The sequence below is a fragment of the Gymnoscopelus braueri genome (assembly GCF_963280865.1).
Source record: "Gymnoscopelus braueri genome assembly, chromosome: 5".
Lineage (NCBI taxonomy): Eukaryota > Metazoa > Chordata > Actinopteri > Myctophiformes > Myctophidae > Gymnoscopelus > Gymnoscopelus braueri.
In genome coordinates, this window is record NC_137606.1 from 7,097,050 (window position 1) to 7,120,013 (window position 22,964).

At 40.1% G+C, this 22,964-nt stretch overlaps 1 protein-coding gene across 2 annotated transcripts in view; it reads left to right on the forward strand.

Annotated features, from left to right (window-relative positions):
• Nucleotides 1-22,964, forward strand: part of cntn5 (contactin 5) — a 380,291-nt gene that overhangs the window by 245,797 nt on the left and 111,530 nt on the right. For both annotated transcript variants that reach the window (XM_080429360.1, XM_080429359.1), the window contains exon 8: nucleotides 4,358-4,460. In XM_080429360.1, coding sequence (XP_080285486.1) covers nucleotides 4,358-4,460 — 103 coding nt within the window. The remainder of the gene's footprint in view (nucleotides 1-4,357; nucleotides 4,461-22,964) is intronic.

Sequence of the window (22,964 nt, forward strand, 5' to 3'; positions counted from 1 at the left end):
GGCGGCAAATGGATATAGATGGCCTCCTTAACATACAGAGAGGGGGGAAAAACAGGACAGAAAACAACCCTGTCCTCCGGCTGTGACTTAAACAGGGCTTGGTGCATACGGTATAGCCTCGGTGGCGTGCACTTAGCTACGCCGCTAACACACTAGTGTCACGTGTTATTATGTCCCTTCAATGGTGTTCGTGGAATTGAGCATCGGTGATACATAATGAGAATAGCGTACCTCTTCCAATTTCCTCCGGGGCGTCTTGTTCAATTATTAAATGGTCACTTTACGCGAGCATATCAGCTGAATGGCTTCCACCGTTGTCACACCGATATGACTGAGTCCTCCTGTATAGCCTCTGTGGGTTTGTACGTGGTGCTTTCTGCAGAACACTCTCTCTGTGGACTTCATCTCCTCAATAATTAGTTTTAGCTCTTTCCCATTGGGTCCATTACTATATAATGTACCCGGCAGTACTAGTATTACTATAATATTCAAAGGAAAACCACCTAAGTGGAAAAAAGCGGCACTCCAAAATAAAGATTGCAAGACAGTGGCTCAGATGTGGTTTCTCATTTTATTGAGATGTGAATACTTATTTGTATTACTATAATATTGTACTGTACTTGTTGTTTGAGAATCACTGATATTATAGCAACATACATTTTTCAAAAAACTGTTAGGATTTAGAAGACATTTGTAGAATCCCCAGAAGCAAAGATTTGAGTTAAAAATGTTCGCTTAAAAAAAAAGATATATATATTCAAAGATTTGCAAATATTTTCACGATTTTTCTAAAGAAATTGCAGATCTACAAGCTCATAGCGCGGCACTCGGTGACTCGCTATGAGCTTGTAGATCTGCTATTTTTGAATAGCCAAAGAAATCTAAAAAGGGCACCGATTCTTTCCCGGTCTAAATGTGTTAAAAGCATCCCTGAATCAATTTGGAGAAATATGTTATAGTCCTACTATATCATTTAAGATTACTGAGGTATTTTTTAGAACAGCTGCAAATGATCGTTGTAGACATATTGCACATGTATTTATCTATTTTAAGCATTTGTGGTGGTTTTTAATACCCACATAACCATGAATTTCAGTAGGAATTTGCATACCTCTTTCACTGCATCGGCTACAGTATGTAATGAATGCAAAATAACAGAAAGACATGGATGGCAGAGACTCGAGCGGCACACATTGTGTGTGATGTTTATGCAAAATCCCAGATCTGTACGCAGCATGGTTTAACCGTTGCGACACGTTGTGACCTTGTAGATCGGCTCTTTTTGGTAAAGAGATTGAAACAAAGTAGTGGAGCTATAGTATTATAGAGCCCTGGGGTACAACTCTCAACTAAGTATGTAGGGTTGAAGTGCTTAATGTACCATGTGTACTGTGAGATCTGAGTATGGCACTTAACACTAGAGTGCTTCAGGCACGCAGTGTGCTGTGCATGAGGCTCTGTCATGGTGCGTCTTTGACTAAACAGTTACAGTACAGAGGCTGAGGCAGGGGTAGTCTTGCGTGGCCTGATGGCGTCGTAATGCCCGATTTTACACTTGGTTGCATGCTGAAAATAGCTGATCTACAAGCTCACAATGCGTCGCAGCGCGACGCGTTGTGAGCTTGTAGATCTGCTATTTCTCAGAGCGCAACACCCGAGCAAAACCAAACATAAAATGACTCGTCTTAGTTCTACTGGATCTCTTCTCCACTAGTCCATCCCTAACATTTTAGTCTAGTTTTTATTTGTTGAAATTGACGGTATATTTAGTCATAATTTTAGTCATCATTGCTTAGTTTTTATTTAGTTTCAGTGAAAAAAGGTACAGTTTTAGTCGACGAAATCAACACTGGCCTCCTCCCCACTTCCGTTTTGTCTGTACAGTCGTGCAAATGTATCCTGATATGAATCTAAATCATGTAAGCATGTCTAGCTTCATGCTAAGCAGGAATGGAAATAAATAAAATAAAATGTAAAGATATTTTTAAAATATATTTTCGTGAACGGAAGTGCCAGCTTCCTCTCTCGGATATCGGGAGGTGTAGTTACAGACTCTATATTCGGAGATTGTGGAATAGTTGTCTGGCTACGCGAGACTAAAGGTCCTTACACACTGGGGCGATTTTTTTCATGCGAATAATATGTATTTTTTTAAAACCTTATAAAGTCAATGCAAGCGTACATGGAGCGAAAAAGCGAAAAAGCGTCTTTTAATTATTCGGAACGAGTCCGAATTTTGCGTATATTCGCATATTCGCCGGTGTGTAACCGCCTTAAGGCAGGGTGGACATCATGTATGACATTGTCATTGCGTAGTTCACAGCTTCGGACATGTTTAGTACTACATGCACATGCTAAATACACAATTTCAAGTATGTTTTTGTTGTGAATTCTTTCGTCCATGCTTACTGATTTAAATGTTACCAAATTTAGGGCTACTTTACCTGAATAATTGAGTCAATGTTGTTTAAACATCATTGCACGTTGATAAGCTTGGACATTTAAATTACATTACATTACTTTTCTCCAAGGACTGCTTTCGGCTAGACTTCAAATCAATTCACATTTTGAAGATTAAACAAATTAAAACACAACGATAACCTAACTGACAAAAAAAGGATGCTTTAGAAAATGCTGGGCAACAACGTCAAGTACACCGCCCAGCAGTGGTGGAAAAAGGACTCACATTTTTTTAAAGCAGGGACCCCCACTATATATTACATAAAATTGTGTTGCAGTTTAAAGGTTTTCATAGATGTTGGATTCATATTAATGTGTATTTTCAGACATTTAACGACTTAAACCATCAATACTTAGTGAACTTTCACTCTGTACTTGGTCTGCTCTTTTTTCCCTCTTTGCCGAAAATAGCAGATCTACAAGCTCCGAGGCGTTGTGAGCTTGTAGATGGGCTATTTTCGGCTAAAGTTGTCCTTAGAATAGGGATGCTAGGGTTCAAGTGGTTAATGTAAAAAACAATGATCCTATCACACAGCGATTTGGCGGACCCCCTGTAGCAACTCTGACCCTGTTGAAGACCCCTGCTTTAAGGGGCTAATTAGGTAGCATTGATGACATTTACCAGACTAACGTTCATACAGGTTGTTGGTAGCCTGGTAAACCCTCCCTCCGGAAATCTCATTTCCATTTGATTCCAGGAGTGAGTCTGGCATGATCGCCCATTCTGCAATAGTGGCTGTGGGCTGGAGTTGGGCGGGAGTAATACCGTTGACTGACAACCCCTTCAGCCAATGATCGTTTTTCCCCTTCAGCCAATTGCAGTGCATTTTTGCCACCTCCGCGACTAATGTGACGCAACGGGACTTTTGAGATGGCCATGCCCAAAATAGGTTGCCTTATTTGGATACATGCGTGTGACTGCCCGCCCCTGCCGGTTCTCTGAATTTGTATTTTTAAATAGGCTCTGTCATGATTAATTGACCACATATATGAAGTGAAACAACTAAATTCTATCCAAACGATATCTTATAAGTAAATTCCGTGCCTCAAAGAAGAAGTTTGAGAGCTTTTTGAAGTTCTAAAACAGCGGAGAAAACTGCCCACAGAAACAATGGCTGCCGTTCGTGTTTGGTCGGCTGCACTGAGGCTGCACTCGGATCCATTCGGGCTCAATCGAACTTGCCACCTGATTGGCCAACTTTTGCTGTCAATCACAGAACGATGAGCGACGACGCTGATAGGCTCGTCGGGTTTACCAGGCTAGGTTGTTGGTAGGATGTGTAACATAGCCTATTACAACCTATTGTAATAGGTTACAATAGGCCTATTACCTATTAGGCCTATTACCTATCTAACCTATTACCTATTATAACGTAACCTCAGCACAGCATGCGCAGTGCTGAGGTTGGGTTGCCATGTCCAGGTGTTGTAAGCGTGAAGTGGGTGTAATTGGTTAGAGAAAGTGCGTCGACGCATGCGCAGTGCGCAGCTTTGTGTTTTTTCATGAAGCTGGTTGCTTGTTGCTCGCGCACAATCTGGCAACAGCGGTGAAAGAAGAAGTCAAACCAAGTCAAACCAGTTACCTCGCGCATGCGCCTGCATGCTAATTTCATCTACAATGTAACTAGTAACTCAAGTTTTTGAATAATTGTAGTGGAGTAAAAGTACAATATGTGCCTCTCAGATAGTAGTGGAGTAGAAGTAAAATAATTGAAAATTGGAAATACTCCAGTAAAGTAAAAATACCTCAAAATTTTACTTAAGTACAGTACTTAAGTAAATGCACTCAGGTACTTTCCACCACTACTGCCGCCGCCCAGTCACAGAGCTTAACATGCCGGACCACCCGGTACAGTCCTTTAATTTCCTGTCTCTCTCTCTCTCTGTAATCTCTCAGGTGTAATGGGTGAATACGAGCCCAAAATCGAGGTGCATTTCCCCACAGCGGTCCTGGCCGCCAAAGGAGTGATCGTGCGCCTGGAATGCTTCGCTTTGGGAAAGTGAGTAAAACGAAGAGATAACCTCCGTCACAGCTTAACCCATTAAGACCGGGAACGCATCCGTGTAACCACTTTAACCATTATTTTATACTTTGGGCTATTTAAAAATAGCAGATCTACAAGCTCATTGCGCGGCACAGAGTGCCGCGCTATGAGCTTGTATATCTTGTATATCGACAAGCTTGTATATCTGCTATTTTTTAATAGACAAAGAAATCTTAAAATGACACAGATACGTTCCCGGTCTAAATGGGTTAAAAAGTACAATTACAGCTGCTATCTTACAATCTGCACCCGGACGACCCAGACACCGTTATCACATCTCTAGAAACATCTTTTTACCGTGTTGCGAGGCTGCAGGACTTATTTGTTTTGTTTTGCATTATTCCATCACCTGAATAGGATACAGTGTGTCTTCAGGGCGGGATGTTTGAAGCCTAATTTGTGCTCCGTCGCACGCACAGTGTCGCTCGCCCTGGAAATAGCCAGTGGTGGAAAAAGCACTCAAATGTTTTACTTGAGTAAAAGTATCAATACCTCAATGTAGAAATACTCTGTTACAAGTAAAAGGCCTGTGTTTAAAATGTAACTTGAGTAAAAGTACAGAAGTATTGGCATCAAAATATACTTCAAGTACCAAACGTCAAAGTACTAAAATGTTTGAAAATAGCAGATCTACAAAAGATCTGCTATTTTCAAATAGCCTACAGTGTGTATAACATGGGCTGAAGTGGTTAATGTATGTTTTATAATATCATCATTTATATCTGCAAAGTAACTAGTAACTAAAGCTGTCAAATAACTGTAGTGGAGTAAAAGTACAATATTTTCCTACTGTATTTAAGTAGCCTACAGTACTTGAGTAAATGTACTTAGTTACTTTACACCCCTGGAAATAGCAGACCTGCAAGCTCACAATGCGTCCGCGACGCATTGTGAGCTTGTAGGTCTGATATTTTCGTCTTGCGTGCACCGCCGTGCGACAAAGTATGCTTCGGGCCTTATAGTGACTTGCAGTGGTGGAAAAAGTACTCAAATGTTTTACTTTAGTAAAAGTATACTGCAATGTAAAAACTACTTTGTTAGGGCGCGCTCCCTCAACCGCACTTTTATTTGACCTCTGGGGCAGAATCTGCCAATGCTTTTTCGATGTAAATGCGTGGATTCACGCAAGAGCGGATCTTTCCGCCTGTCCCGCAGACCTTGCGTTTATCCGCTCTACACGACTTGTCCATTTGAAGCAGAAAACTGCTGGAGGCAGAAGCTGATTTTCCCCCTCTGCCCAATCGGGTGAGTCGAAGGCGGACCGTCCCAAGACTCAGGAAGCACCATGGTGCTCAAGGCCATAGACATATATCTATGCTCAAGGCAGAGGGCGGTGCGGGCTACGGGGAGGGTCCTGAAAGTGAGTGACAAGGAGCGTCACTCCCGTTTTTTAGAATCCGCTGGCTGCAAAAAACTGTGGCCCTGCACAACTTGCGTTTAACGCTAGCCGACCATGTTTTGGTGGGAGCGTGCCCTTACAAGTAAAAGTCCGGAATTGAAAATGTACTTGAGTAAAAATACAAAAGTATTGGTATCAAAATATACTTAAAGTACCAAAAGTAGAAAGTACTCATTATGCAGAATGTCCCATTTCACAAGTTTTCAAATGTGTACAACTAGGGCGCCCAGCCCGCTAGCCGCGCACGGGGCTCTAGACACCTTTTAATATGTAATTGATATATATATATATATATATATATATATATATATATATATATATATATATATATATATATATATATATATATATTTGTATAATAATATATAACATATATATGTAGAAGATATATAAACACGGCCCTAAACTCTAGTAATATACATAATAATACATATAGAGAGGCGCAGGCATCTGGACAGTAATATATTGCGACGCCTTGTGGGCTTGTAGATCTGCTATTTTCAAATGGCTGAAAAGTATATAGGGCTGAAGTGGTTAATAATGTATATGTGTTGAAATAATAATCAAAATCTACAAAGTAGATATTGTAGCGTTAGTATAATGTACACGTTCATTGCAAGAGCGGTCTCTCTCTCTCTCTCTCTCTCTCTCTCTCTCTCTCTCTCTCTCTCTCTCTCTCTCTCTCTCTCTCTGTGTGGAGTGAGCAGTTTGTATTGAGAGAGAGAGAGTGGACAATGTTGCCATGTCCATTAATTGTAAGCGTCTTTGAGCGAGGAGGAATGGAGGCGAATGGAGGAGAATTCACAGAGCGGATTGCTTATTTGTCGCGCGCAACCTGGCAACGTTGTTTCTCCGTGAATACTGTAGCGTTGTTGATAATGTTGTCTTTGGGATGTACATGGCACGTGAATGACGGACATATTACCGTGAGTGTGGTGTGATAGAGACATGACTAAAGTGAAAGCAACGGCGCGGGTTGAAGCGAAGTGGTCGCGTGTGTTGTTGTTGTGGGGAGATTTCAATGGCGGCTGCGTCGGTGGTCGGTGCTCACGCTAAAGGGAACAAAATGGTGTACCCGAAATGTTGTCCGGCTCGCGGTGTTTTGGTTGCGCTCGGCGGTGGTCGGCGGTGACGCTAGGGAACAACGTGGTCGACCGTAATGTTGTGAGTTTGTGCTGGCCGCAATTAATTATGCTCCGATGAGGTAAATGTGTGGTGAGCAATGAAAAGTAGCCTACGCCACCCGTAAATTAATTGCGCGCGTTGTGGCTTGTGTTGTTAGTGACATGTGATATGTTGTTGTTGTGTTTACTGCGAAACAATGACATGGGGAAATTATGGCTTTTCATCTTTCCAATGTATAATAGAGATGTATAAAAATTATTTGAAAATAGCAATTCTACAAGATCACAATGTGTCGCATCGTAGATCGGATGGCCGAAATGTATATAGGGCTGAAGTGGTTAATGTATGTTTTGTAATAATAATCAAAATCTACAAAGTAACTAGAAACTAAAGTTGTCAAATAATTGTAGTGGAGTAAAAGTACAATATTTGCCACTTGAGATGTAGTGGTGTAGAAGTAAAAGTACTGCAAATTGGAAATAATCCAGTAAGTAATACCTCAAAATTGTACTTAAGTACAGTACTTGAGTAAATATACTTAGTTACTTTCCACCACTGGTGACTTCTTGCTCAGATACGGCCCGGCATCATAGACAGCCTTGTACTGTTAGATGGCATGTTAGTCCATAGAGGGATACGTACCCAGGACAGAAAGCCTGCCCCGGGGAACCATGTGTCCCTGATAATTGAGAGCCCTTAATGTAAGAAATGTATTCAATGTATGCTCTGCTTTCACTGCATCTGTTATGGATGTTTCCATTAAACCGGTGGAAGAGTACTGCCGTAAGCGGGTAAAAACGCTGGTTCAGTCACAGTAAAAAAAATCTGCGGCGTTCATTTAACTCTTTGAGCCTTACGGGTTCCATTGCAGAGTTAACCCTTTAAGACCGGGAACGCATCTGTGTCGTTTTAGATTGATTTGGCTTTTTGAAAAATTGTGAAAATGTGTGCAAATCTTATGTTTTAAAGCGAACATTGTTAAGTCTGATCTGATCAAGATATATTTTGAGATGGGGGTCCCGCGGCCAAATACATCATTTTGGGGGTCCTTGACATGGAACAGTTGGAGCACCACTGATATAATTAACTAAGTTTAATTTATTTATTTTATTTTAAATGTTAAGATTTAGAAGACATTTGTAGAATATATTCAAAGAATTGCAATAATTATAATATCAGTGGTTCTCAAACTTTTTCATGTCAAAATGATATGTATTTGGCCACGGACCCCCATCTCAAAATATGTTGTTCCAGGGACCCCCAGAAACAAAGATTTGAGTAAAAAAAAATCGCTTTAAAAATATATATATATATATATTCAAAGATTTGCACACATTTTCAAGATTTTTCAAAAATAGCAGATCTACAAGCACCGAGTGCCGCGCTATGAGCTTGTAGATCTGCTATTTTTGAATAGCCAAATAAATCTTAAAATGACACAGATACGTTCCCGGTCTTAATGGGTTTAATTACCACTTCAGATCTGACTGCGTAGGACAGACAGTTAACTCCATGCCTTATTATTGGTGTTAGTTCCCCTCGCTGCGTTTGCAAAACGACACACACGCGCACACAAATGCACGCACGCACACACACAACACACCACACTCTTGCAGACACTTTGTGGATTAGATTAGATTCCTTTTGATGAGGTTGGTATTCAAATGATTGCGCTCGCTGAACTGTGCAAAGGCCATGGCTGAAAATAAAAATGACCTTAATGCAACAACATCTGAATCCACAATGTTTATGAGGAAACTTAATTGAAAGACATTATTTTTTTCTCCTTTTTAATTTGTTTTCCACCAAAGCGAAAGCTGAGTGTTTTTTTTGCTAAATGATTTTCATTTCCACAACATAATCACGAGCCCTACGTCATTCCGTTATTTATTTACCATGAATTATTCATCGCCCGAATCCCATCTTAAGTGCAAACAATCGCTAATCTACAGACGTCTTAAGAACCCTTGATTGTTTGCTGTTCTTTCCGACAATTAACCCATTAAGAACGGGAAAGCATCTGTGTCATTTTAAGATTTCTTTGGCTATTGAAAAATAGCAGATCTACAAGCTCATATTTGAAAAACACTTGTGCAAATATTTAAAAAAATATATATATTTTTAAAGGGAACAAATATCCCTGGAACAAAATATTTTGAGATGGGGGTCCATGGCCAAATATATATCATTTTGGGTGTGTCCTTGACATGAAAACGTTTAAGAACCACTGATATAGAAACATATGTTTTTCAAAAAAAAAAACTGTTAGGATTTAGAAGACATTTGTAGAAGCCCCAGAAGCAAAGATTTTAGTTAAAAATGTTTGCTTTAAATATATATATATATATATATAAAAACACGTGCACAAACTTTTCAAAAAAAGCAGATCTACAAGCTCATAGCGTGGCACTCGGTGCCGCGCTATGAGCTTGTAGATCTGCTGTTTTTTTAATAGCCAAATAAAATCTAAAAATGACCCAGATTCTTTCCCCGATCTAAATGGCTTAATTAACCACATTGCGATCAGTCATTTCTGAATATATATATATATATATATATATATATATATATATATAAATATAGACTTTCCCATATCCCCCTTTAGTTTAGTTTCCTCCCCGTGAAACTAAGCAGGCGTTTTGGCAAACAGCCCATAGACCCTCGCCCTCTCCGCCGCTGCCTTCTCTCTCTCTCAAAGTAATTTGCGTGTGATGGCTTTCAGCTGTGTGGTGATCCCGGTGACTTAGCCTGTTTGCCCACAGATTAATGATTTATGCGTTGCACCCCATTAAGAAATGCCAGTCTTTATATATGGCCCTGAAAATGAAGTTAACCCGTTCAAACCGGGGAAATCATCCGTGTCACAATCATTTTAAAACACTTTGTACTTTGACTATTCAAAAATGACAGATCTACAAGCTCATGAGCTTGTAGATCTGTATTTTTTTGTTTTTATCCTGGAAATGTGTGCAAATCTTTGAATATATATATGTTTTTTTCAAAGCAAACATGTTTAACTCAAATCTTTGCTTCTGGGGGGTCCCTGAAACAACATATTTAGAGATGGGGGGGGGGGGGTCCGTGGCCAAATGCATATAATTTTGGGGGTCCTTGACATGAAAAAGTCTGAGAACCACTGATATTATAGCAACATAGGTTTTTCAGAAAACGGTTAGGATTTAGAAGACGTTTTTAGAACGGTCTAAATGGGTTAAAATGACTGCTGTTGATCAATATGTATGATGCCCCCCGCTGGCAGTGACAGGACACATGGGGGGGGGGGGGGGGGTGGCAAGCTTTGTGTCTGAATGCCAAACAGGACTGCTGTGACGTGGGCCAACACTGTAGGCCAGCCATTCTCAACCTGTGGGACGTGAGGACATTGCAAGTGGGCATGAGGAAGGTATAGTGCTCACTCGCACATCCGTGGCCCAGGTGCAAAGACTAGCAAAAGTATCACAAAAGAGAAAAGAGAATAAACTGCACACTGGTGATGGGGATAAAGCTCTGCTGTATTTTCCTCAACGTTTTCATCAATTAGATCTTCATATATGTGTCCTGATGAAGATCTAATTGATCAAAACGTTGACGACACAATAAAGATACAGCAGAGCGTTTTCTACTTCACTGAGATAGATAGATAGATAGATAGATAGATAGATAGATAGATAGATAGATAGATAGATAGATAGATAAGATACCTTTTGTATCCCGCGAGGGGGAATTCAGTCGCCCAGAGGCGGCACAGCAGTTAAGGTAACAGAGTTACCGGTAAAGAGCAAGAAAAAGAAAAAGCACTGTTGTGTACAGCAATACAAGGCAAAGGAAAGAAACATAAACAAGAAGCATCAACAATACAGAACGGTAAACGGAGATAAAAAAACAAACAAAGTGTCCATTACAGCCAGTGCTTCATAAGTATCTCACCGTATCTCGTCATAAAACAAATCATAATACTTATCAGTGCAATGCCAATCCAAAAAGTGTCCATTTGGTCAGTGCATAAGTGTGAGAAGTGAAAGTGCTCACAGCTGGAAAAATAAAACGGCACAAAGAACCCCAACCGAGGAATGTAATTAGTTTTATAAAAATAAAAAAATAAAAAAGTTTTCATTGTGATACCGATATATAGGAACTATATATCATTGATCCAAGCCGAAACATCTTCTTCTTCTTCTTCTTCTTCTTCTTCTTCTTCTTCTTCTTCTTCTTCTTCTTCTTCTTCTTCTTCTTCTTCTTCTTCTTCTTCTTCTTCTTCTTCTTCTTCTTCTTCTTCTTCTTCTTCTTCATTGTATGTAACCTAGCTACAGGAGCTGCACGATTACGGCAAAGATTATCTTGTTTATTAATCACAATTGTTGATAATGATGATTTTCATGGGATATATATATATTTGTAATCTCCATCTGTTATGCTGTGCTATATCTTTGATCAAATGATCTGTATAATGGCCTCTGTGAGCCTGTTGGATGCGGAGATAGCTTTTACAGTGTTCTGGTTATATTAACTAAATTAATTCATATTAACTTGTGCAATGGTGAGGCGATAAGGGCAAGGTGCAACGGCAGACCAAATAAGATGTTTGAATTAATTTCCCAGTTTCCCAATTACTGTACATAATTGCAAAACATAAAAACGCAACTTTCAATGACTTGTGGTTAACCGTGCAGCCCTGCAGGAGATTCAAGTTTCCATTTTAACCCACGCATCTGTGTAACCACTTTATCCATATTTTATACTTTGGCTATTATATTATATATATTGGCAAATATTGTACTTTTACTCCACTACAAGACACCACTGTCTTACATGTTATCTTTTCATGAGGGCTTTGCTAATTACACTGATGATATATAATGATGTATCTTAGTCCTGGATGGAGGTTCCTTACAGTTCTCACTAATTGACACACGAAAAAAACACTCCACGCAATATTACAGAGATGTGGTTCTGAAAGCAACATTCAGCCTTAATAAGGCAACAGCCAGACATAAATACTAATATTATACCTTCTCTAGCTGCTTTTATGTCTGACACGCTATGACCCATTATCGTGCCCATTATGAGACACCTTTAAACACAATGAAACAGTCATTTTACAGCGCCATGTTCACAGCGACACCATATCTGTGCATTTCACACCGAGGAGGCGTGCAGTGAAGTGAAGCCTGCACGCTGGCCTACATTCTTGTTTTAGCCTATGTAACCTTGCCATCTGTTATCACCACAGCCCCCCCCCCCCCCCCCCCGCCCGCCCCCACCCTATAACCATCCTTCAAACAGGTCCCCACACATCCACACTGAACCCCCCACCCACCCACCCATGCAGACAAAGCAAAGTCATGCACCCACAAATCAAACTACAACTAACTGTTTACGTGCACACTGTAATACACCTAGTGGTTCTCAGCATTTGTGTCAAGTAACTAAGTACATTTACTCAAGCGCCGTACTTGGGTGCAATTTTGAGGCATTGTTTACTTTACTGGAGTGTTTCCAATTTTCAATACTTTTACTGAGCTTGTAGATCTGCTATTTTCAAAAGGTTTTTATACATTTGACTTCTACTCCAGTACATCTCAGAGGCAAATATTATACTTTTACTCCACTACAATGATTTGAAAACTTTAGTTACTAGTTACTTTGCAGATATGATTTATTACATTATGAAACATACATTAACCACTTTAGCCCTATTTTATACCTAGGCTATTTGAAAATAGCTGATCTACAAGCTCACATTGCGACGCGTTGTGAGCATGTAGATCTGCTATTTTAGTACTTTTACTTTTGGTACTTTAAGTACATTTTGATACCAACACTTTTGTACTTTTACTCAAGTGAATTTTTAATTCCAGATTTGTACTTGTAACAGTAGCCTACTATACGTTGCAGTATAACACTTTAGTACTTTTTCCACCACTGATCATCTTGTATAAAATGAAATGTTGTTCTTTGTTAGCCTGATTATCAGACTGAAGCGTGAAGAGAGGCAGTCCCCTCAGAGAGTGGGCGTGGCCTATGGTCTGGATCCAGGCTAGCGCTATGTTGTTACTGTAATAAGAATTTGCACACAGAAACAAAACATTTTTGGTCACAATTAGAAAAGTGGGAGTAACAGTAAGAGTGAGCAACAAAGAATAAAAACTGAGACTTTATCTCGTTTCAGTCATTCAAACGTCCAGTTTCAGTCCGCGGACTCTCTTTTGATAAGATGTTGTGCCAGGGACCCCCATAAGAGAATATGTTCAATATATATTAAAACATTCTTTGAAAATAGCCGACCTACAACACTGCTGCTCAGACTGGATGTTTGGTTTCCCATGCAAGTGCTACAGGTGTGAACGGGTGAATGTGTGTGTGAATGGCTGAATTGTGTGTGTGTGTGTGTGTGTGTGTGTGTGTGTGTGTGTGTGTGTGTGTGTGTGTGTGTGTGTGTGTGTGTGTGTGTGTGTGTGTGTGTGTGTGTGTGTGTGTGTGTGTGTGTGTGTGTGTGTGTGTGTGTGTGTGCGTGCGCGTGCGTGCGTGCGTGCGTGTGTGTGTGAATGGGTCAATAGTGTGTGTGTGAATGGGTCAATAGTGTGTGTGTGAATGGGTCAATGGGTCAATAGTGTGTGTGAATGGGTCAATGGGTCAATAGTGTGTGTGAATGGGTCAATAGTGTGTGTGTGTGAATGGGTCATCAATAGTGTGTGTGAATGGGTCAATAGTGTGTGTGAATGAGTGAATAGTGTGTGAATGGGTGAATAGTGTCTGAATAGTGTGTGAATGGGTGAATGTGTGTATGAATGGCTGAATAGTGTGTGGATGGGTGAATAGTGTGTGAATGGGTGAATAGTGTCTGAATAGTGTGTGAATGGGTGAATGTGTGTATGAATGGCTGAATAGTGTGTGGATGGGTGAATAGTGTGTGAATGGGTGAATGTGTGTGAATGGGTGAATAGTGTGTGTGTGTGTGTGTGTGAATGGGTGAATAGTGTGTGTGAATGGGTGCATGTGTGTGTGTGAATGGGTGAATAGTGTGGTTGAATGGGTGCATGCGTGTGTGAATGGCTGAATAGTGTGTGTGAATGGGTGCATGTGTGTGTGTGAATGGGTGAATAGTGTGGTTGAATGGGTGCATGCGTGTGTGAATGGCTGAATAGTGTGTGTGAACGGGTGACCAATAGCATTCATTAATTTCCGGTTTATTATTTGCATATTCGGACCGGATATAGAAAGATGGAAATCGTTGAAAAATAGGCTTCATGTACGGTCTGTAGAGTCTATGGGCGTAACTTTGTCCATTTTTTTTTTACGGATCGGATCCCGTTGAATCCGCGACCTTGACCTGCAGGTCGATCGCAAAAGCTTTACAAGTTAAGACACAAAAGTATCTCAAAGGCTCCGTGGAGGTGCTCTATATATATTTTACGGTAACTGGAAGACAAACTATGTGACTGCATGGTTATGGCTGCAGCAGTTTTCCCAGAGTCAGGATCAGTTTATTGGTCGAGTTCACTCACAAGGGCAAAGGAATGGGTCTTGGGAGCTTGCTCTCTGTGTTCGCAGAAAGACAATGAAAGCTACAAAGCTACATGAAAGGTACAAAGCAAGAAATCGGGGGAAATATTAATAAAGAATACGATTTTTGTACAGCAGCGGATGACAGTGTCTCGTTAAGGACAGACATGTAGTGGAGTATGTCTTATTAGTACCGTTTATTATGCTGGCTGCCGTTTGATGTTTACAGAATTAGAACTAAATAGAACTTACATAAATATTGCAGTAAAATTCACAGAATTGACAGATAGCAGTTTGGATATGGGGCTCACAATTATAACATAATCGTCTAATCATAATTATTTGAGATGATCGCAATTATTTTTGCATAATCGTCAGAATCTTTTCCATCTTGAAAAATGTTCACGTATTAAAATATGAATATATTAAAAATAGCAGATCTGCTATATTTACATGTATAAAAATGATTAAATTATGTCAATAATGTCTTTGTATATTTAAGTTATTTGTCATAATCTGCCCTGTGCAATTTTTGATTATGAAGCCTAAAAGGCAAACATAAATTTAAATTGTATTCATAATGTTCCAGTAATATTCAATGGCCAAACACACAATTAAATCGTTAATCGCAATTATTTGAGTGACAATTGATCGTCAACTTAAATTTGTAATCGTGACAGCCCTAGGCATATATACAGTATGCCTCCATATCCCAGCGATACGGATACAGTTTCCCACGTTCATAATGTTTAGGAGGGAATCAAACCTCACCCTGGCACGGCTGGTTGTCATCGGTCCACTCCACTGTGCGGACCGTCACCGGGAACAGTAGTAAAAACTGTGCCCTGTCATCTCAGGCTAGAAAGGTGGCTGTGTTTTGCACGACAGTTCATCTTCACCGATTGATTGGTTGGAGATTGGGCAGGTAAAAGGCACAGCGAACAATGGCGAGTTCTTTTCTGTATGTTACGCGGGTGGCATCAAATTAATTTTTTTGGAGTGAGGAGAACCGTTACCCCTGTATACCCCCAGGGGGGTTTAGAAAAGGCCTTTTCAGATGGTAAGTGTCAAGTGCTTGACACTCCACTCACCTCTCCCCCGCTCGGCAGAATTGCTCCGGTCGGCTTGTCTCCCCGCCTGCCTGCCTGCCTGCCTGCCTGCCTGCCTGCCTGGCTGGCTGACATGGTAGTAGCTGTGACAACAATGCAGCTTGCTAAGCATTGCTTGTCAAACACAGATTGCACTATTCTTTGAAAACAATAGACTATTATGTCTATCTAGAATAGGTGAAAGCGGTTGGATTACAATTATGAATTATCCAGTGGTGGAAAAAGTACTCAAATGTTTTACTTAAGTGAAAGTATCAATACTGCAATGTAGAATTACTCTGTTACAAGGGGAGGTCCGGAATTCTAAATGTACTATGAGTAAAAGTACGAAAGTATTGGCATCAAAATGTACTTAAAGCACCAAAAGTAAAAGTACAAAATGTTTGAAAATAGCAGATCTACTTCTTCTTCTTCTTCTTCTTCTACTTCTTCTGCCACTTTTCGCAGTTCTGGCTGAACCGTGCATACGCTTTTTACGAAACTCAGCCATATGATAGATGGTCATGAAAAACGTTCAAGAAATAATTCTCACAATCTTTCGTCAAAAGATGGCGCTGTAGCACTCAATTGAAAATGCCAACTTTGAACAGGTACAACTTATGCCCTGTTTGACCTACAGCCATGAAACTTCAATACACATATGCGTCTCCTCATGCTGAACAACTTTCACACTCTGACTTTTGACCTCTGACCTTTAGATCTCCCACCATTTTGAATTATATGAAATCTCCTCCTGGGATTTTTGAGTAATCTGCACGAAACGTTTTACACAAGAACTTTGGACCTATGCCGACAAAACGGTGGGAGCGGATTTTTTCTAAGTGAAAAAATGAAGCTTTATATTGCAGTGAATATTGCAGTTTTATGACAATTATTCATCTGCCCCTAACACATACACGCAGACTCACATTTATTTGAAACTTTGCAGTAATGTAGAGGGTCATTCCAAATATCACTGAAACTAATCTTACTCTAATTGGCCAAAGGGGGGCGCTATAGCAATTTTTTGAAAATAGAAACTTTAAACAGGCATAAGTCATGCCTCGTTTGGCCGAAAGTCGTGAAACTTGCTTACACTTGTGCCTTGACTCATGAGGACCACATGTATCACTTTGACCAGTAAGCTCCGCCCTTAGATTGCAATTTTGAGCAGTTTGAAAAACACTTAAACCCAGGATTTTTCAGTTATTTGCGTGAAACTTGTATCATCTGTGTGATTTCCTTTTTCACTGGTTCTGGTCTGTTGGTCCAATGGCTTCTCCCCTGAGCGCGTGCCTTAAAACCTCAAGGTCGCCAGTTCAAGCCTCACTTGATGCAGACTTCATTTAAGTTGCATTGCACACAACATGATTGTGTCAATTAATGCTTGTGCAATTGTTAAAGATAACCTGAAATGCTTATTTGAGAGTATGTTCTTGCAATGTATGACATACTTCATTCTGAAAATAGCTGATCTACAATCTCAAAACTTTTCAGATAGCAACGTGTTTCTGAGCTTGTAGATTGGCTCCGAGGAGACATACAATTTCTCTATTGGTAAATGGTTTGTGAACGAGTGATCTTAGTGTTAGTGAAACAGGGGCTTGGTTCATGACAGAAGGCAAGAGTTTATTATCTTCAACAGACAAGTTCAGCCTGGACAAAGCTATAACACTATAGGTAGTGTTGCAGCCTGTCAATCCGAAGGTTGAGGGTTCGATTCTTGTTAATGGCAATAGGTTGAGATGTCCAATCAATCCATTCTGTTTCCATCTCTCTCTCTTCTATCTATTCCGTTTCCATGTCTCTCTCTCTTCAATCTATTCCGTTTCCATGTCTCTCTCTCTCTTTCTCTTCAAACTATTCCGTTTCCATGTGTGTCTCTCTCTCTCTCTCTCTCTCTCTCTCTCTCTCTCTCTCTCTCTCTCTCTCTCTCTTCAATCTATTCCGTTTCCATCTCTCTCTCTCTCTCTCTCTCTCTCTCTCTCTCTCTCTCTCTCTCTCTCTCAATGAATCTATTACGTCTCTCTCTCTCTCTCTCTCTCTCTCTCTCTCTCTCTCTCTCTCTCTCTCTCTTTCTCTCTCTCTCTCTTCTTCATTCACTGGCCCCGTATTATTGCTGCTTTATTTTTGTCTCGCTCGCCGGATGCCTGTTTGACGTCAACAAATGTGTCGATCAGCAATTCAACAGCGACACAGCAGCAGATATTCTGCGACACTCTGTACCTTTGTATCTTTTGCTGCTGCCAGTGCCATGTGAACAATGACCAACAATTTAACTGGCAACCCCCTGGAACCCCCTCAAGGACCCGCCGTGGTGGGGCACCCGGACCCCAATTTGAGAACCAATGCGTCACAGCTCATATGCCAGGACACGTGCCAGTTTCCTCCAGTGGTGGAAAGTAACTAAGTGCATGTACTCAAGTACTTTACTTAAGTCATATTTTTTGGTGTTTGTACTTTACTTGAGTATTTCCAGTTTCCAACACTTTTACTTCTACTCCATTACATATCAGAGACAAATTTTGTACTTTTACTCCACTACAATTATTTGAAAACTGTAGTTACTACTTTGTAGATTTAGATTATTATCACAAAACATACATTAACCACTTCAGCCATATAGATTTCGGCCATTTGAAAATAGCCGATCTACAAGCTCACAATGCGTCACTATGCAACGCATTGTAAGCTTGTAGATCGTCTATTTTCAAAATATTTGTATACATTTGAAAACATGAAATGGGACATTCATAATGAGTACTTTTACTTTTGGTACTTCAAGCACATTTTGAAGTGAAATAGTACTTTTTCCACTGTTTCCTCGTTGTGAATTCTGATCAGATAAAAAAAAACAGAATGTAAAAGCTACGGCTATGCCCCGTTCCCATCTCCACCTGGTTTGATTGATGGGTGTGCTGGAGCCGTCTATGATGTCACATTTCCATCTCTTACTGGCCTGTCAGTGGTCATACTAGCCGACACAATGTAGTGAGACGTTCTACCTTTCTGCACGTCCGTGCTGCCACACATCTATCATGTGGATCTATAGGAGCGTGCTGTGATGGATGGGGCTTTGGTGCTGACACTAATCATAAAAAATCTCCCTGACTGGTGCGGTAACCTGACTTGAATAGTGTCGGTAGTGTTGCCTCGGAACCAGTGGTGGAAAAAAGTACTCGCACGTTTAAAATATTTACAAATCTTTTGAAAATAGTAGATCTACAAGCTCACAATGCGTCGCAATGCGACGCATTGAGCTTGTAGATCGGCTATTGTCAAATTGGCCGAAATTGATATAGGGCTGAAGTGGTTATTGTATGTTTTGTAATAATAATCAAAATCTACAAAATAACTAGTAACTAAAGTTTTCAAATAATTGTAGTGGAGTAAAAGTACAATATTTGCCTCTGAGATGTAGTGGAGTAGAAGTAAAAGTATGGGAAATTGTAAATGCTCAAGTAAAGTACAAATACCTCAACGTTGTACTTAAGTACAGTACTTGAGTACAGGTCGGTGGTGTTTCCTCCGAACACCTTGAATATCGTTGCTGTCGGGCAGAAACCTCCGATCCCCGATTCCCCAGATTCTGCCTTTTTTGTTCCTAAATTAACGCCCTACTTGATCATACTACAGCTTCACTCTAAGTCTACAAGCGCGAAACGTGGCGCGAAGCGACATGTTTCGAGCTTGTAGATCTGCTACTTTTGATACTTTTTAAATTTGTATCCGGAAAAGTTACAGTTTTGGACATAATGAGGTTTCCACCCAACAGAGACGATATCAGTTAGATATCAGCGTGGCTCAGTTGGTAAGTAGATCATTCGAGTGAATGAAAAAGGTCTTCATGGGTTCATATCTTACCAACGTAACCATGAAAATGAATTCACACGCAGTAGGGTCAGGTCACAATCTGTCTACTGGATCTCAAATCATGTTTTCAAATTTGCATTGATTTATGTATTGGTTTGTTTCTCGGAACTTTAAACAAGTCCAGGTTGAAAAGTGCACGAGAGGACGTGTTCTGCTTTACATATCGCTCTTTAAAGCTTGAATCCGGGTCTTATTTTAGTGAAGAAACGGTTATTTTAGTGGTGGCCATAGCTCATACATGGGCAACTGGCGGCCCGGGGGCCACATGCGGTGCCCACCTTCACTTAATGCGGCCCACAGGTTAATATCGGCATACTGATATATTATTGATTTCAGCTGTTACAATTCCAAACATGCAAACATAACCCGCTTCAATTACTTCAGTCTATATTATGTAGCTTAGTGACTAGTATAAAAATTCTGTTGTCTTTTTTATATCCAATGTATTTGTATTTAAGTTCATAAAGTTAACATAAGTATAACTAAATGATTATTTTTAATTTTCAGGATTCCAATTCAAGCCAAAAAAAAAATATCAGGATTCCAATTCTAAAAATAGCAAAAAATTGCAGAACTACAAGTTCAAAACGCGTCGCACTCCGACACGTTTTGAGCTTGTAGATCGGCTATTTTTGCTACTTTTGTGTGACATAGAATGGCGAAGTACGGCATTAATTTACGAAAATAGTTAAAATACGAACATAAGAGGTGTCTGCCCGACAATATGCAATATGTCCCTCTGGAAGTGAATGTGGAAATATAGTGGCCCTCTCCGTCATCAAAGTTGCCCACCCCTGCCATAGCTGAATGGGCATTCTAGGAAGCAAAAGGTCCCAGGTTTGATTCCCGGCTCTAGCAATGTGTCTAGGCGTCCATCATGAGCAAGACACTTAACCCTAACTGCCCCCCCCCCCCCCCCCCTGCGCTCCTCTGTGGGCAGCACTACTTAATTACATTTTGGCGAAGAGATTTGGTGTAGAGGGAAATATCTCAACCAAGTATGTAGGGGTGTGTGTGTGTGTGTGTGTGTGTGTCTATTGTCTATTCAGTGCTATTATAGCGCTAGTACAGTGATATTCAACTGGTGGCCCGCGGGCCAAATCCGGCCCCAGTAGAGCTTTCTTGTGGCCCCTGGAACACATTCTATATTCCAATTTAAAAATAAATGTACACAATTATTATTAGGTGGTTGGTTGTACAGGATGACCATTTTGAATGTTTTTCATAACCGTTAACCAAAGCTTGTTTATGGTTAATCAACCATCAACCGATAAGAATAGAATGTAGGCTATTATTTAGAATGGAGGAATGTTAGTGATTCACTCAGGGTCCTAAATTAAAACCCACCAGTACTGCATTTGCAGTCAAGACTGCTGCAAGAACCCAAATGTGGGTAAATGTAATCTTTGGTGAGTAAATCTCCCATAAGAAAATAGAGCTCACTTCATATGTACTCAAGTAAAGTATCTGGTGTTAAATTTTATTTAAGTATCAAAAGTAAAAGTACAAGTATCACAAGTAAAAGTATAATGACCTTTTCATAGTACAAACAAAACAGCCAGAAATGTTGCCTACTTCTACTACTTCTCACTACTTTCAGAATATTGTAGCTTTCAAGTAGTTCAGCAATTTCTTTTTCCACCATGTAGCTGGCTTGGCAACATCGCTACATTTCAGCGGCGCATCAACATACAAGAGCACAACAGATGAGTTCTGAGTGCAGTTCATCTATCACAAACCATCATTTGTATCTATTTCGGGGTCTTGAGTGGATGTTGTCCATTTACACCAAAGAAATAATTCACTTGGATTTTGTCATCTACTCCACCTTCATTAACGTCAAACACATAATAAGAGCTTGTGCTCTTATCCACCGGGTGCTCGAACCAAAAACCTTTCATTCATACGAACATGTAAACACTTCACCTTGCCAGCCTGCCTCTAATACTCTTACCGCACAGACACTTCCATGCCAATGACCCGTGAACAGAACACACTGACATATCTACTTCCTATTTCCGTAATATCAAAATCTAAGCCTGTGCACTATAAAGGACTGGCACAGAAATGATCCTATCAAACATCAAAATGCATGAATGCAGTATTAAGCAGGCCCTAATAAGTTACCATATTGGACATAAATGTCCATTGTTGTGTCCTATCACACAACAAACGGTGAAACGGTTAACCATGAACATTTTGTTCATTTCTGTGCACGGCCTTGTGGCCCCGACTTCAATTCATTTCACTATTGTGGCCCCCTGCCTAATCTAGTTGAATACCCCTGCGCTAGTATATCATAGCACTGCAAGGAGTGGAATTAAACATGATTAAAAAGTGTTACCTGGTGTGTGTGTGTGTGTGTGTGTGTGTGTGTGTGTGTGTGTGTGTGTGTGTGTGTGTGTGTGTGTGTGTGTGTGTGTGTGTGTGTGTGTGTGTGTGTGACTATAGTCACGCCCATAGTGATGGAGGTCATGGTGTACATTTTGGCAGCGTTTGATTTCTCCTCCTTAATGATGATATCTGCGGGCAGAGCTCTTGTCTTTGAAGAACACAAAGAATGATGAATTATTGAGAGACGATCAGATCGTCATTGAACGCAGCACGGATGCAAAACATTCCGTGGTGCCAGACTTGCTGTGTCAATTGAACTAGTTTTTACTTTTCAATGGGTCAATGCTGACACTTTCAGAGTTAAAAGAACACTAAATAAGTTTAATTAACACATCCTCAGCGTAATTTTTTAACGGAGAGCGTACAAATGTAACCAAATGGACCTGTGAGAGTGGTACTATAAGTGATATTTGTGTGTTAAAGTAAGTGTTAAGTAGCTCTATATTCCTATAGTAATACTTTATATAGGTTGTTTGTTCATCAAAAGGGGTTTCCCCATCTCTCCAGCTCTCTAGTAAACAGAAAATACATGCTCAGGTCGGGATTCCAATTTCATCCAATCAGGAGAGAGATCTCACACAGCATAATGGATAAACAAGTGAAATTGGAAGTGATTAAATGAATAAATGAGCAGACCACATTCAAATTGGAATACTATGATATTGAAGCTTAGAAATGGATAATCTCTCCTGACTGGAGGAAATTGCATGCATGGTAGAGCCCTGGCCCCTGTTACAGAACAAACACACTATTATCAGTATGAGACTACAGTAACTTTTTAACAACACCTTTATTGTTTTACCACAAAATATCACTTTATACACTACCTTTAATTAAACAAACACTGTAGGCTATTTCGCTGTGTACAAATACGGCATATAGATGCACTGTAAAATCCTAGCGTCAATTTATCCATTTGTAACTCTTGAGAGTGTACAAACGGAACCAAATGGACCCTTTACGGGTCCATTTGGTTCCATTTGTACACTCTCAGAGTTAAAGGAGTAGTTCACCCAAAAAAAATCTTATTTTCTATCAATTAATTTATTATAATTGTTTTGTTTTTCTCGCATTCCT